Source organism: Muscardinus avellanarius (assembly GCF_963383645.1).
Source record: "Muscardinus avellanarius genome assembly, chromosome: 3".
Taxonomy (NCBI): Eukaryota; Metazoa; Chordata; class Mammalia; order Rodentia; family Gliridae; genus Muscardinus; species Muscardinus avellanarius.
In genome coordinates, this window is record NC_137788.1 from 82,416,065 (window position 1) to 82,432,909 (window position 16,845).

Sequence of the window (16,845 nt, forward strand, 5' to 3'; positions counted from 1 at the left end):
GAGCTTCTGGGCTCATAGCTAAGACTATGAGAAAGAAAGTTATTTATTGTGGTAGTAGGAACTGGACCCTGGGGCATTCAAATTAAATGATTACTTTTTAATTCTGTATCTTGCTAAGTTATCTCACTCTGGCCTTGAACCTGTGACCTTCCTGACTCAGTCTCCTAAGTACTGGGATCACAGGTGTGTACTGCTGTGCCCAGCCTTTCATTTCACTTTATTTGCAGTACTGATGATAGAATATAGGGGCCCTTTACCACTGAGCTACACCCCTACCCTCCCCCCTTTTGTTTTTGAGGCAGGGTCATCTACGTGGCAGAGGCTGGCTTCAAACTTGCAATCCTCCTGTCTTCGCCTCCTAAGTACTAGAATTATAGGCATGTACCATATTGCCTGGCTGTGCCCAGTCTTTTAAATAAGTCTCATAGCCAGGCATGGTGGCACACGCTTGTAATCACAGGCTTGGGAGGCTGAGACAGGAGGATCACACAGGTTCGAAGCCAGCTTCAGCTACTTAGTGAGGCTCTCAGCAACTTAGTGAGACCCTGTTTCCAAATAAAGTATAAAAAAGGTCTGGGAGTAAAGTCCAAAGGTAGAAAAGCCCCTAGGTTCCACCCTCAGTACCACAAATAAATAAGTTCCATTTCCATTTGCCATCAAAACAAAATCTTAATTTAGAAAAGTTAATTACTGTTGTAGTACTCAGTAAAAGAAAATCTAAGTTATTCTAGAGATACAGGAAATTGTTCTGGTCTAAAAAATATACTGAAGAAAGATACTTAATAATTAAAGGTGGCTGGGCATGGTAGTGTATACCTGTAAATTCCAACTACTTGGCCGGCTGAGTCAGAAGGATTGTAGATTCCAGGTCAGCCTAGGTAACCTAGTGAGAGCCTGTCTCAAAATGAAATAAAAAGAGGTGGAGAAGTTGGTCAGTGGTAAGGCATCCCTGGGTTTAATCCTCAGCGCCACACCAAACTAACAGCTCCCAAACAAACAGGAGCAAAAACAATAAGAAAATCCCCCAAAGTCACATATATGATTAGGTAAACTCTTACAGCTTAATTTTAAAAAAGACAACCCAATCTAAAAAATGAGCAAAGGATCTGAATACCCTAAGGAAGACATACATGGTCAATAAACACCTGAAAAGATATTCACCACCAAAGGAGTGAATCTGAAAACCACACTGATATGCCACTGCATGCTTACTAGGTGGCTGTCACAATAAAACAACTAGCGTTAGCAAGGATGTGGAGAAATCAGAGACCTCATACACAGCTGTAGGACTGTAACATGGAAAACAGTAATGTCAGCTCCTCAGCTGGTTAAAGGTGGAGTAGCTATATGACCCAACAATTCTAAGTGCATATGCAGACAAATGCATATGCAAACTTCTATGTTTCTACAGAAGTCTGTACATAAATGCTTGCAGTAGCATTATTTGTGGGGTTTATTTTTGCCAAAAAGTGAGAATAAACCAAATGTCCATGGATAAATGGATAAAATCTGGTATATCCCTATTTTAAGATATATAAGTTATTGGGCAATCAAAAAGAATGTAGAGTGGAGCCCAAGCATCTTTGAACTTTTTACCTGTGCTGAGTAGTGGCCTTGTTTTCTTCTCTGCTTTGTCTATGTTTTAGTCTGTCTTTAAAATCTGATTTTATTTTATTTTATTTTGGTGGTATTGGGGTTCCTGGAAACCCTTCTACCTCTGGGTTACACTCCCGGACCTATTTTTATATTTTTTTATTTGTAAACAGGGTCTCTTAAGCCAGCGAGGCTGGCTTCGAACCTGCGCGATCCTCCTGTCTCCGCCTCCCAAGCGCGGGGATTACAAGTGTGAGCCACCACGCCCGGCTAAAATCTGATCTTAAATGCTTCTTACTCTAGAACTAATTATATGGTCACTTCAACATAAAATAGTTTATTGATCATTCATTAAGCTAAAACTAGATAACTTTTTATTTAAACTGTCTCTGTCTCCTTTTCTGTTTTCATTAAATATAAGATAGCATGATTAGTTCTGTTTTATCTAAGTTTTGTAGATATTATTCCATCAGATAGAATTGACAGTTCTAATACAAATCTTTGCTCAGCCTTTTATGTGCTGAGTTTTTGTTCAAGCAATGAGAAATTGCTCATAATCATCAGCAGCTGAAGAAACCACCTTAGCTGTGCCTGTGTGACCTCAGCACGGCAGGACGGAGGACAGCAGGCTAGTTATGACTCTCAACTGGAGACCTGACCTCTCTGCTACTTCTGAGTGGACTCTCTCAAAGGATACAGTTCTAGGGAGCACTGTATTACTGAGTGTGAGGCAACATTTCCCCCAAGATCCTAAATCTTATGCTTCTGCTATCCCCAGCAGCAGGCCATTAAATCCATTTGGAGAAGTCTCCATAATTTGAATTTGTAAACCTTTTAAGACCTTTCTGTACTGCTGTGTGTTACTTGAGTGAAGTTATCAATGTTTTTGTAAATATTTATTATGTTTTTCTATTTAGCTTAATTCCAATAACTTTGTACTTAAATAAAATGTTCTAAACATTGGAGAAAAAAAGAATAAAGTAGAGACACAGGCTAAAATACGGACAAATTCCGAAAACAAAATGCAAAGTGACAAGCCAATCACAGATAACATAGAGTGATTCTATCTACACTAAATTTTTGGTATATGAAAATCTATAGAGACAAAGTACATTAGTGGCTATTTAGGGCTGGGACAAAGATACTTTGAGGAATAGGGAGTGACTGCTAATGGGTACATTACAAAAATTAGTAATTTTCTACTTAGGAAATTTAGGAAATAATTTTAATGGATAAAAACTCACCTATGGTATAAGTCTTCATATCCAGTTTTCCCCTTAAAAAAGAAATGGTAGGTCGCTTGCTCTCTCCACTTCTGGCCTCCGTGCTGTGAGGGCAGAGCCCATGTGCTCTCCCGCTCTTTCCTGCTGCTACACCCTGAGATCCATAGACCCCAGCCTCACACGGCCTGAACCTGGAATCTCCAAGAAACTGCATTCTGGTACCAAGGTTCTGTTCAAAAGACCCTGTCCCTGCATTCTGGAGCGGAGAGCCTAGAAGTAAGCCAGTCCTGATTCACTGTTGACACCTCTGCTACAGCATATGGCTGCTGGTATAAATCTGTCAGATCCTGATGCCTCTGCTATGCTTTGTGAGTGTGCACTCCTGGACATCAAAGTGCAGATGTTTTGGTCTTTCTAAGGAAATGTTGATTTCCTTTGGAAAAGCTGCTAATTAAAGAAAGATTCTTGTTGATTACATTAAATAACAGAAAAACATCTTATATAGACTGGTTTCTGAGCCTAAATATCAAGCTATTTGTTATGATTTAGTCATATGTTCACTTAGCAGTAAATCCTCTGATTTTGTTGTCACACTAATAATGTAGACTTTTAGAACAGTAAAATTGCTACTTTAAAAAAAGAGGATTAAATATTATTTTGAGTCATTAAAAATAATATAGATCAGGATAAGAAAAATTGGAAATACAGGAAAATATAAAGAAAATAAAAATTATCCATATCTGTCGTGCAGAGATAACCACTGTTATTTGGTGTTTATCCTTTTCATTTACATACATATAATGTAATATAAATACATTTTTAAAAGCTGGAATCATACTTTAATAAGGATATAATTTTGTAATTAGCTTTTTACAATATCATATCAAAATTTCTTATGTCACTAATCATTCTTTTACCATGTAATCTTTAAAGGCTGGTTACAGTTGAATGCTTTGATTCTCAGATGATCTATTTGCCCTTTTAGTTGTTAGATTTTGCTTCATGAGTTTTGAAACTTTGTTCATAGGACCATTATTATGCATTTTCTCATCACTAAGTAGCTGAGGCTGGCTTGTAACTTGTGTGATCCTCCTGTCTCAGCCTGACACAAGTGTGTGTCACCACGCCCAGCTTGTTTTTGTTTTTCTTAGAACACAAAAATGTACCCATAATTGTCTAATAGTCACAGTGTTTAATCTACAAAAAAGAAATTTTAAAATAAAATAATGAAGCCACAATTTTAATCCCAGCATTTGGTAGGCTGAGACAGGAAGCTCATGGGTTTGTGGCCAGCCTCAGCTACTTAGTGAGGCCCTTTGCAACTCAGTGAGAATCTGCTCCAAAATAAAGAATAAGCCAGGCATGGTGGTGCACGCTTGTAATCCCAGTACTTGGGAGGCCAAGACAGGAGGAACACATAGGTTCAAAGCCAGCCTCAGCTATTTAGTGAGGCTCTCAGCAGTTTAATGAGACTGTTTCCAAATAAAACATAAAATAGGTTTGGGTGTGTAGCCCAGAGGTAGCCCAGTACCAAAAAAAAAGAAGAATGAAAAAACAGGGCTGGGAGTATAGCCTGGAGGTAGAATGCCCCTGGGTTCCATCCCCAGTACTGCAAAATAATAATAATAATAATAATAATAATAATAATAATAACAACAACAACAATAACAATAACAACAATAATAATAATACATAAAAATAATGACGGTAGTTTGAAAAGAAATGGTGGCTACCTTCTACAGCTAAATTTTATATAGGCAAAGATGTTTGCAATAAAAAGTTTAATGCTAGACTAAAGTATTAAAAGATGAGTTAATTCGTATTATTTCTTTTTTCAGACGGTAACTGATAGAAAATAATTTTTAAACATGTAACACATCCACATAGTAATGCCCTCACACTATTTTCTCACTAAACATATAAAAACATTTCAGACAAGGGTAGTATCCCTGTCTTCCTCATCCTGAGGAGCCCACAGGCTGCTCAGTTAAGATTGGGCCCTTGCAAACCACATGACCTCATGAATGCTATCTTATCATATCACAGGTTCCTCACACTGACCACAACAACTTAAATCAGACAGGCAGAAAGCAGCACAAAGTCTTTGACATGTACTATTAGTATGGCATTTTCAACTATCCTGTTTGTGGGAGAGAAAATCTGATTATCTCAAGTCCAACTGCATCTGTGAGATAGGGTTCATGAAAAGCACATGATTTACTGCACTAGAGACTTCTAACCACAGTTCAAAATTTTTTAGTTTCTGTAAATCTGAGAGAACTACTTATTTATCTTTCACCAGTTCTCCTTTGACACTTAGTAAATTAGTGGAGCACATTTTCAAATGTTCCTAGTTTGAAAAACTGATAATACTATGTTATTATCTCTTTAGAATTAGCATTTAAAAATTGAATAATTTGACCTAACGGAAAATGGAAGAAATTTAAATAGCCTCAAAACCTGAGTACCTAAAGTAAGTTCACACAATTTTTTTTTGTGTGTGTGTGTGGTACTGGGGTTCCTGGAAGCCCTTCTACCTCTGGGCTACACTCCCAGACCTATTTTTATTTTTGGAAACAGGGTCTCTTAAGCCAGCACAGCTGGCTTCGAACCTGCGCAATCCTCCTGTCTCCGCCTCCAAAGCGCAGGGATTACAGGCGTGCACCACCACGCCCGGCGCAAGTTCACACAATTTTAACACCAGCTCATTTTAGTATCTCATATCAAATGGAATGGAACCTTAGCATGCCCTATTAATGTCATTCTAAATGTTGATAAGTATATCTAATACTGTAATCATGTTGATTTAAATATAATTGAAATGGTTTTAGATATTTATGCTTCATTTTCTTCACATTTAAGATCTAAGAGCATAATCCCCACACTTGGGAGGCAGAGACATGAGGATCGCGCAGGTTCGAAGCAAGCCTTGCTGGCTTAAGAGACCCTGTTTCCAAATAAAAATATAAAAATGGGTCTGGGAGTGTAGCCCGGAGGTAGAAGGGTTTCCAGGAACCCCAGTAACACACACACACACACACACACACACACACACACACACACACACACACACACACATCTAAGGGCATGCAACTAGTATGGTCTCCTCATGGGAATGCTGAAAGTCTTTTTTACCTTCACTAAATTAGATCTACTTAAAAACTCTTACAGAGGGCCAGGCGTGGTGTCACACACTTGTAATCCCAGTATTTGGGAGGCAGAGACTGAAGGATCGCGATTTGCAGACAGCCTCAGCTACTTAGTAAGATCCCTTGCAACTCAGTGAGACCCTGTTTCAAAAATAAAGACTAAAAAATTAGGGCTGGGGGTGTCACTCAGAGGTAGAATGCCCTTGGGTTCCATCCCCAGTACCACAACCAACCAACCAACCAACCAACCAACCAACAAACCTCTTATAGAGCTAAGCATGGTGACACACACCTATACTCCCAGTATTTGAGAGGCAGAGATAGGACCACAGGTTCAAGGCTAGCCTCAGCAATATAGTGAGGCACCTCAGTATCTTAGTGAGACTTTGTTTAAAAGAGAGAAAAAAAAAACCCTCCCATAAAGAACTTAAAAACCTGTCACTATAGGCTTCATAGTTAGTTTCATTTTCTTCAAAACATGCTGATTACCACTTGCCTTTATTTCTCATAACCCAAAAGGTCACTTCCAGATTTCTCAGTTTCCTAAGACATTTCCATTCTAATTGCCACAGAGTAATTGCTGGGACCATCTCTTAAGAAATTTACGGGTCAGTACTAATAAACATTGTTTCAGCATATTTGAAATCTAGCTATTTTCACACACTGTAAAGTACTTTTAAAATTTAAATTTTTAGGCCGGGCATGGTGGTGCACGCTTGTAATCCCTGTGCTTGGGAGGCAGAGACAGGAGGATCGCGCAGGTTCGAAGCCAGCCGCGCGCGCTGGCTTAGGAGACCCTGTTTCCAAATAAAAATGTAAAAATAGGTCTGGGAGTGTAGCCCGGAGGTAGAAGGGCTTCCAGGAACCCCAGTACCACCAAAAAACAAAACAAAACAAAACAAAATTTAAACTTTTAAAATTCTGGTACATCTAGTACCAGAAAAGTCAGAAATGTTCCAAGACTAAAGGGGTCAACTTTCAAAAGACATCGAGAAACACAAGGCAGAGTAAAACACAGTCTTTGCCATCAAGGAATTCACCATTTTAGCATGCCCCTGAGCATCAGTATAACAGCTGTTAATTAGAATAAATAAAGCTGGGCATGGTGGCACACACTTATAATCACGGTACTTGGGAGGCTGAGACACAAGGATCGCAAGTTCATGGCTAGCCTCATCAACTTGTGAGGACCTGAATTTAGGGAGACCCCGTTTCAAAATAAAGAATAAAATAGGAATGAGAGTATATCTCAGAGGTAGAATGCCCCTGGATTCAATCCCAGCACCACAGAAATAATAATAATAATAATAATAATAATAATAATAATAATAATAAATAATATAACCAAGATTAGTGAAACATAGTTGTGTTACCTCCCATTTCTGAACTATTAACTACTCACTATAAGTGGCAAACATTTAGTCTCATCAAATTAATTTTTCTATTTTTCACCATCAGATTTTAAGTTCCTTGAGGATAAACTATACTATACTTCCCACCATGTTTAGCAAAATGTCAGAAGGGGGAATCCCACCTAATATGCCTTAATATTCAAGTTTGACGCTACCATTACACCTGGTTCTGTTCTTTGACAGTGGGATTTGGCCCTTCAGGGTGCTTTTTTGGTCCATTAATTCTAAATACTAGATCCAAATCTCTAGTTTTAGGTTGACTCTGTATTCTCTGAGTTGGCTGCTCACCCAAACTTTATTGTAGATATATCCTAATAAATTTCTCTGGAAGCACCGTTTACCACAGTTAATATTTCTAAGAGGCTTTCCTTCTTTCTTATTTTTCTAAGTTCTAATTCTTTTTCTTCCCTGTTTTTCTTCTTTAAGTGTCTCACTGTACTCCTCTCCTATCAGACCCGTCTTACTGTTCAAGATCAAGTGAATCCAGGCATGGTGGTGCATGCTTATAATCCCAGTATTTGGGAGGTTGAGACAGGAGGATCACAAGTTCATGGCCAGACCAGTTATTTAGTGAGACCCTGTTTTAAAATACAGAATATTTTTAAATATTTTATTTATTTATTTATTTATTTATTTATTTATTTATTTATTGGTGGTTCTGGGGATAGAACCCAGAGGCTTTCTACCTCTGGGCTATACTCCCAGACCTATTTTATACTTTATTTGGAAAGAGGATCTCACTAAGTTGCTGAGAGCCTCACTAATTAGCTGAGGCTGGCTTCGAACTTGTGCAATCCTCCTGTCTCAGCCTCCCAAGTGCAGGGATTACAAACATGTGCCACCACACCCAGCTTAATATTTTATTTAGAAACAGGATCTCACTAAGTTAATGAGAGCTTCACTCAGCTGCTGAGGCTGGCTTCAAACCTGAGACCCTCCTGTCTTAGCCTCCCAAGTACTGGGATTACAAGCATGTGCCACCATATCCAGCTCAAAATAAAGAATAAAAAGTTGGGCCGGGGATGTAACTAAGAGGTAGATGCCCTTGGGTAAAATCCCCAGTACTGCTCATAAATAAATAAATAAATAAATAAATAAATAAATAAAGTAAATCAACTAGTTTCTTAATGAAATTACCATCACTAGAAGCACATATTTTTATTAACAAATATATGATAAATATAAGTATATAATATGTATATAACACAAACCCCTCCTAATATCAAGAATGAGATATACAGATTTATACAATTGAGTGGAACATTCTCTTTACATAAATACAATATAAAACTGGAAAGTGGTCTAAAATTCTTGAAGAAGGTAATATATCCTGCATGGAATTATTATAGTTTTCCCCTGAATGTGGTCCGTTATACACACAAGCTGGGTGTGGTGGCACACACTTGTAATCCCAGTACTTGGGAGGCTGAAACAGGAGGATCATAGGTTCCCGGCCAGCTTCAGCAACTTGTGAGTCACTCTGCAATTAGTGAGACCATGTTTCAAAATAAAGAATAAAAAATTGGGCTGGGGGTGGAGCTAAGAGGTAGAATATCCCTGGATCCAATCTCTGATACCATCAAAAAACAAAAAATGGCACACAAAAAGGTAACGATTATATACAAAGATCCTGAATCCCTTAAATGTTATCGTGGCTATAAATTAATATTTCTATAAATGACTTCTAATATTTCAAGACAAATTAAACTGAACTTGTTACATCTAAGATTTATCATTATTGTTTATACTTTGTCTTCTTCATTTGGAATTTATTTTTATATTGGCTACTTAGAGGAGGTATTGCCTAAAAACACTCAGCCTTCAACTGAAAGGTGTACTGCCAGGAAAGGGTAATGTCTAAATTTTCCTTTGAGGTTTTAAATTCATTTAGTGGCCAAAATGACCTCCTTCTTCTTTTTTTAACAAATCAAGTTTATGCTACCTTTTCAAGTCTCATTAATATGACTAAACACTATTTTACAAATAATTCAAATAAGAAACATGTTTCACTTAGGTTGCCAGATATTTATCTTCAGAAAATAAAAAAGGACAAGGAAGCAGACTTAAAACCACACTCACAGAAGTATCTCTTCTTGTCAAAACTAATTAAATAATTAATATGGGTATAATACCTAGTAAAATTTTGAAAGTTTCAGGGTCAACCCTCAGAGATTCTAGGTAGTACATGTTAAAAAGTATTCAAATACTAAGAAATCTGTTAACTGATATTAGGCAAGTATCCTTTTTTGCAACCTCAGTAATACCACCATGAGGGAGGAAGGCAAAAGTACAAAGACTTCCTTCTATCCACAACAGTAAGTACCACAAATCTATGCGTGTAAGAAAATTTTTAGTTTAACTGAAGTAAATTTGAGATGTAGGCAAACTATCTAGGATTTTTATTTTATTTTATTTTTTAATTCTTTTTTTTGGGGGGGGGTACTTGGGTTCCTGGAAACCCATCTACCTCCGGGCTACACTCCCAGACCCATTTTATATTTTTTTATTTGGAAACAGGGTCGCTTAAGCCAGAGAGGTTGGCTTCGAATCTGTGTGATCCTCCTGTCTCTGCCTCCCAACCGCTGGGATTACAAGCATGTGCCACTACGCCTGGCTATCTAGAATTTTTAGACCACAATAAAAAAGAAAATACTTGCCATGAAGATATTAATTTATCATTTTAGATCATGTTTAGAGGTTTAAGGAAAATGAGTACTCAACATTAAAAAATAATTCGTCTTAACAAGAATCAATCTTTTAAAATGTTGTTAATTATAATCAATAATAGATAAAATTAAGCATGAATCTTTCTTTAATCAGTAATAAAGTGTTGTGACAATGCAGAGGAAGGAAGAAACATGTAAAGATCAAAATTTATCACTTACCTCATGATTCAGCTCTGCTATCTGATCTTTCAGTTCTCTAATATACTGGTTAGAATCAGACTTGTTAAGCTGTCCTTGAACCTTTCCTTCTTCTTTCTGTTTTGTGACAACAAAGCAAAAACAGGAGACAATTTTCACAAGATGTACTCAAATATTTCAAGTTAAAGGACAGTGTAAGTGTGAATTCCTTAATTAGTTGAAAAAAATTTTTTTTCTGGTACTGGAGATTGAAGCCAGGGGCATTTTACCTCTGAGCTACACCCCAGCCCTATTATTTATTTATTTATTTATTTATTTATTTATTTATTTATTTTGGTGGTACTGGGGTTCCTGGTACCACCTGGTACTTTGGTGGTACTGGGGAGTAACTTGGAGACAGAATTTCCCTAGGTTCCATCCCCAGTACCACACACAAAAAAAGAAGTCAGACCATGATACCCAATAAACCATTGTTTCTGTGCACAAACACATATGCACAAAGTGAGTAACAATTTTTAATGCACAGTGGGTAAACTGAAAAAAGGGTAATAAAGCAACTCTGGGCTTTAGCAGTGACTCCTCCTGTTCCACAATAAAACATTATTTTAGTATATTTGTCAGACATGAGTAGTATACAAGTATGACAAAGACACCAGCTGGAAAGCTCTGTATGGATATTCTGATTCAATGATTACTTTAAGGGAATATTGCTGATATTTCAAAATAGAAGTAAAAATTAGAACTGTCCTAAACGTTAATGAATTAAAATGTATGACCTTTTATCGAAAAGTCTGTGATTTTGTTCTATTAATAGACTCTCATTTTAATATGTTAATTCAGGATATGCTTTCTCTAACATGTACAAGCTAGGGAGTAATTGAGATACCAGAAGAACTCCAGATAATGAAGGAGAAACCTCAGTGGAGCCAGGGAGGTTTAAGGGAAGGGGAAAGGGAAGCCTGAGGTTCATTAGTGGAAATAATGCCATCAACTATGTGTAGATATGTGAAAAAACCAATGTCAATCTCAGTACACCATATGGAGAAGAAGGTGAGGGGGCACCAAGTGCTGTGTGCATATATGTCATTGTCAACATGATTTACATTATATTGAGACTATAATGCACCAACAAAAGCATATTAAAAATAAATACTTCAAAGCCTTTTATGATTTTCTATAAGTATAAAAATTTTGTACATATTTATAATGTCAGAACACATACTAAAGAACTACTATATTCTAAAAAGTAGATATCAATTAATTTCACTTCTGAGATGGTTCATTCAATTTTGTAATATTGGAAAAATTTTTTCCAAGTATTTTTATGGTTTTCTATTTTCAGTGTCCACATGTTTGTTTCTGATAAGCAGGTGGGAAAATGTCAGCTACACTAATAAATTTACCAGAAAACTGCATTTTTATTGAGGTTTTCTTTTGGTCTAGCTGATAACAACAGATTGCCAGTTAGCTGGTTTCCTAAGTAAAACTAATTAGTAAATAACAAACTTAAAGAGACTCAATATATCAACAATTTTGATCCTCTGTACTCATTGGAGACTTTAATACATCAGAGATAAATTTTTGGATCAAAAGAGCATAAAGTAACACTTGTAAAAGGTAACAGATGCACATTTGACTTTTTTTTTTTTTTTTTTGCGGTACTGGGGATGGAACCCAGGGGCATTCTACCTCCAAGCTCCAATCCCAGCCCTATTTTTTATTCTTTATTTTGAAACAGGGTCTCATTGAGTTGCAAAGGGCCTCACTTTAAGTAGCTGAGCCTATCCTCGAACTGTGATCCTCTTCTCTCAGCCTCTCAAATGTTGGGATTACAAGCATATGCCAATACACTTGGCCACATTTGACTCTTGAGTGTATCTTTGAATAATTATGTCAGTAATTGCCATTATGATGTCTATAATAATCTGACTCATTTGAGGACTTAAGCTAGGGAGTTTTATGAGGCCCTAAATCATAAGGTCAACAAGAACATAATGATAGGCATGTCTAAGTGTTTAGGAGTAAAGCTACATAACAACGTAGTTTATTTAAATGTATAAAAACATAAGATGGCTAGAATGGTGGATGGATAAATATCTGATAAAACAACAGAAAAGCAAATAAATCAAAATACCAAGCCGGGCGTGGTGGCGCATGCTTGTAATCCCAGCATTCTGGAGGCTAAGACCGGAGGATCGCGGTTTGCGGATAGCCTCAGCTACTTAGTGAGGCCCTCTGCAACATAGTGAGAGCCTGTTTCAAATTAAAGAATACAAAATAGGGTAGGGGGTGCAGCTCAGAGGTCAAATGCCCTGGGTTTCATCCCCAAACCCCACACACACAAAAAAAAAATTAAAATACCAATAGAATGAAGGCAAATGAATTATGAGTATTTACTGTACAATTCAATTTCTATATGTTTGAATTTTTCATAATAAAATATTGGGAGTACAAAATTATCAAATAAAACAATTCCTCCTTTCCTCTCACCACCTGCTAAAAAGTAAACATTAGTCTGCATAGTATTTCATTTACTTATATGAAAAGATATATATCTTTCAAGGGTTGTGTAGTGATTGTTCATTTAAAATTTACCTTTTGTTCTATGAATAAATATTACTTTCTTATTTTGCTGGAAAGTTAAACTGAAAAATAATACAGGTTTAAGTATCACTTCTCCGAAATGTTTGGGACAAGAAATGTTTTAGATTTCATAATTTTTTGTCAGACTACATGTACATAATGAGATTTGTTGGTGATATCCATTTTAAATACAAAATTTGTGTTTTACATATTCCTTATTCACACAGCCTGAAAGTGGTTTTATACATTATTTTTAGTTGCCCCTATCATTTGACTATCACTTACTATATGAGGTCAGCTGTGGAATTTGCTACATGGTGCATCATGTCAGTTTCAGAAAGTTTATACTTTGGATTTTCAGATTAGAGATGCTCAATGTGTATCATAACAATATAAAAACTGTACCCTTAATTTCAAGCCAAAGTTTTTAATGTCATACTATTTGAACAACTACGAGCCAATCATCACAAATCAGATGTAATGATTACTCTGTTTCATTTATTTACTTTTTGTTTTTGGTGGTACTGGAAATGGAACCCAGGGGCCTTCTACCTCCGGTCTACACTCTCAGACCTATTTTGTATTTTATTTGGAAACAGGGTCTCTTAAGCCAGCTGAGGCTGGCTTCGAACCTGCGTGATCCTCCTGTCTCAGCCTCCCAAGCGCGGGGATTACAAGCGTGCACCACCTCGCCCGGCTACTCTGTTTCATTTAGATCCTGCTTATCAGGTGCTGCCTAGGCTAGGGTGGGATGATTCTAATCCTACTGACACTACATAATAGTGGAATGGTAACAACCACAAAATCTACTATAAAATATTAGAGATGAAATGTAATCTAGCCTACTTTAAAATTGTTTTAACAAAGTTCTAATTTATAAGATTTAGTCATACAGGTGGAGCTTCCATAATATGAAAACCTAAATTCCAAAATGCTCCCAAACTGGAAATCTTTATTTTTTTTATTTTTTTATTTTTTGTGGTATTGAGGTTCTTGAATGGCCTTCTACCTCCGGGCTACACTCCCAGACATATATAATTTTTTTAAAATATATATATTTTTATTTGGAAACAGGGTCTCTTAAGCCAGCACAGCTGGCTTCGAACCTGCACAATCCTCCTGTCTCCGCCTCCCAAGAGTGGGGATTACAAGCGTGCGCCACCACGCCCGGCTCTTTTCTTTTTTTGTGTGTGCACTGTAATCATACATGTTAATGGAATACATAATGGTCAAAACTGGGAATCTTTTGAACACTGACATGCTACAAGAGGAAAATTCATGTGATTTTGGATAAGGGATATTCAACTTAGATGCAGATATAAATGGACATACCATTTGTTAGTCAGTTTAACAAACTAAGGAAAACTCCCTAAGGTTAAAAATGACAAAAAGAGTAGCACCTACAGAATCATGGTTCATGATGTTGGGGCCCATATCAACTTCTTGAAACATACTATTTTTCATTTCTATGGTTCTGTAGATTGAACCCAGGGACATTTTTCCACCGAGATACATTCCCAGTCCTTTTTTTTTTTTTTTTTTTTTTGGTGGTACTGGAGTTCCTGAAAACCCTTCTACCTCCAGGATACACTCCCAGACCTATCTTTTTTATTTGGAAACAGGGTCTCTTAAGCCAGCACGGCTGGCTTCAAATCTGAGCAATCCTCCTGTCTCCACCTCCCAAGCGTGGAGATTACAAGCATGTGCCCCCACGCCCAGCCATATTCCCAGTTTTTATTTTTTGTTTTAAGACAGGGATTCATTAAATTGCTGGGGCTGAGCCAGATGTGGTGGTTTATGCTTATAATCCCAGCATTTGGGAGGCTGAGATAGGAGGATCGTAGTTCACGGACAGCCTCAGCTACTTAGTGAGGCCCTTTGCAACTTAGTAAGGCCCTTTTTCAAAATAAAGAATAAAATATAAGGCTGAGGGTATAACTCAGAGGTAGAATGCCCCTGGGTTCCATCCCAGTACCATACACACAAAAAAAGAAAAAAATTGCTGAGGCTGGTCTTAAACTTACAATCCTCCTGCCTCAGCTTCCTGAGTCATTAAGATAAAAGGCATGTACAACTGCACCAGGTTTCTGAAGCATATTCTACTTTTAGGCTTTTCAATTACATGAGGTAATAAATCCATTTTATTATCAAGGCTAGTTTAAATCAGATTATCTATTATCTAAAATAAAAATGTTATGCATATAAACCCAGTACTTAGGGTGAGACAGGAGGATCACCGATTTGGGGACAGTATGCAGTAGCTAGTGAGATTCTATTTCAAAATAAAAAAATAAAAAGGGCCATGCGTGGTGGCACACACTTGTAATCCCAGCATTTGGGAGGCTGAGACAGGAGGATCGGATTTGCAGCCAGCCTCAGCTACTTAATGAGGCCCATTGCAACTCATTAAGACCCTGTTTCTAAATAAAGAATAAGCCGGGCATGGTGGCACATGCTTGTAATCCCAGCATTTGGGAGACTGAAACTGGAGGATTGCAGTTCGTGGACAGCCTCAGCTACTTAGTGAGGCCCTCTGCAACTTAGTGAGACCCGGTTTCAAAATAAAGAATAAAAAATAGGGCAGGGGGTGTAGCTCAGAGGTCAAATACCCCTGGGTTCCATCCCCAAACCCACAACAACAACAACAAAAATAATAATAATAAAAATAAATAAAGAATAAAAAATAGGGCTGGGGGTGTAGCTCGGAGATAGAATGCCCCATGGGTTCCATCCCCAGTACCACCAAGAAAATTAATAATAATAATAATAATAATAATAATAATAATAATAAAAAATAAAAAGGACTCGGCGTGTAACATGGAGGTAGAATGCCCTTGGGTTCAATTCCCAGCACCAAAACAATAAATTCCAAGTATGGCTAAACAAATGAATATAAAATATAAACAATAGCTGGGTGTGGTGGCACACGCTTGTAATCCCAGCATTCGGGAGACAGAGAACAGAGGATCTTGGTTAGCAGACAGCCTCAGCTTCTTAGCAAGGCCCTTCGCAACTCAGTGAGACCCTGTTACAAAAAATAAAAAGACTAAAAAGTAGGGCTAAGGGCTTAACTTGGATGTACAATGCCCCTGGGTTCCATCCCTGGTACCAAAAAAAAATTATGTGCGTGTGTGTGTGTGTGTGTGTGTGTGTGTGTGTGTGTGTGTATTGTATATATGTATGTATATACATATCTATACACAATATAACCTAGAAAGTATAAAACAGCAATTCACAAAGATGACTGCAGAGAAGTGTCACTTTTATAAACATATAGATTAAGAGAACCATTCCTAGCCAGGCATCATAGTATGCTCCTTTGGGAGGCTGAGATAGGAGGACCACAGGTTGAAGGCCAGCATCAGCAACCTAGCGAGACCTTGTTTCAAAATAAAAAATGAAAGGGGCTAAAATCAGTATGCTTCGAAAGCTACACAAGGTATGGTTCTAGTATAACCAGTGTGTAGGCTTATATTTAAAAACACACTGGTTTCAATGGAAAATTAACAACTGTTAAACACTAATTCAAAATTCTACGTTCATGCCATTAATATACATATGTTATTATTGGGATAACTTTTTCCTAAGCATATTGAATAATATTTTCAAATTTAATTTCATTATAGATTTTAGTACAATATTACATATAACCAAATGATAAATATTCTTTTCAACCACCACTAACCATGGTAAATGTGGTAAATGACCAAGATTCATAAACTTGTTTACAAATACTCTCCACATTTCCAGAGTGAATATATTTAAAAACAAAAATAGAGGAAAACTGTCAAGGGTCCTTAATTTAATTTCTTTCAATTCTGCTATCAGTTTCACTTCACATTATTTCCATGTTAGTTTCAGCTGGTCAGTTCCCTGTCTACAGAGGTTCGTTCAATTTTGAACTCAAATCCCTTTCTTGGTTAACCTAGCTCTCAAACAGAAAATATTGCTTTAAAGTTTGGTAAGGTATGATGAGGAACTAAACAAAATGTTTAGGATCTGAAAAATTCTACATATATGA

At 37.0% G+C, this 16,845-nt stretch overlaps 1 protein-coding gene across 1 annotated transcript in view; it reads right to left on the bottom strand.

Moving 5' to 3' along the window:
- Positions 1 to 16,845, bottom strand: part of EVI5 (ecotropic viral integration site 5) — a gene marked incomplete at both ends in the record, with an annotated part of 177,174 nt that overhangs the window by 26,926 nt on the left and 133,403 nt on the right. Inside the window, one exon of the mRNA XM_080691470.1 lies at positions 10,263 to 10,358. Within this exon, the coding sequence (XP_080547596.1) occupies positions 10,263 to 10,358 (96 nt within the window). The remainder of the gene's footprint in view (positions 1 to 10,262; positions 10,359 to 16,845) is intronic.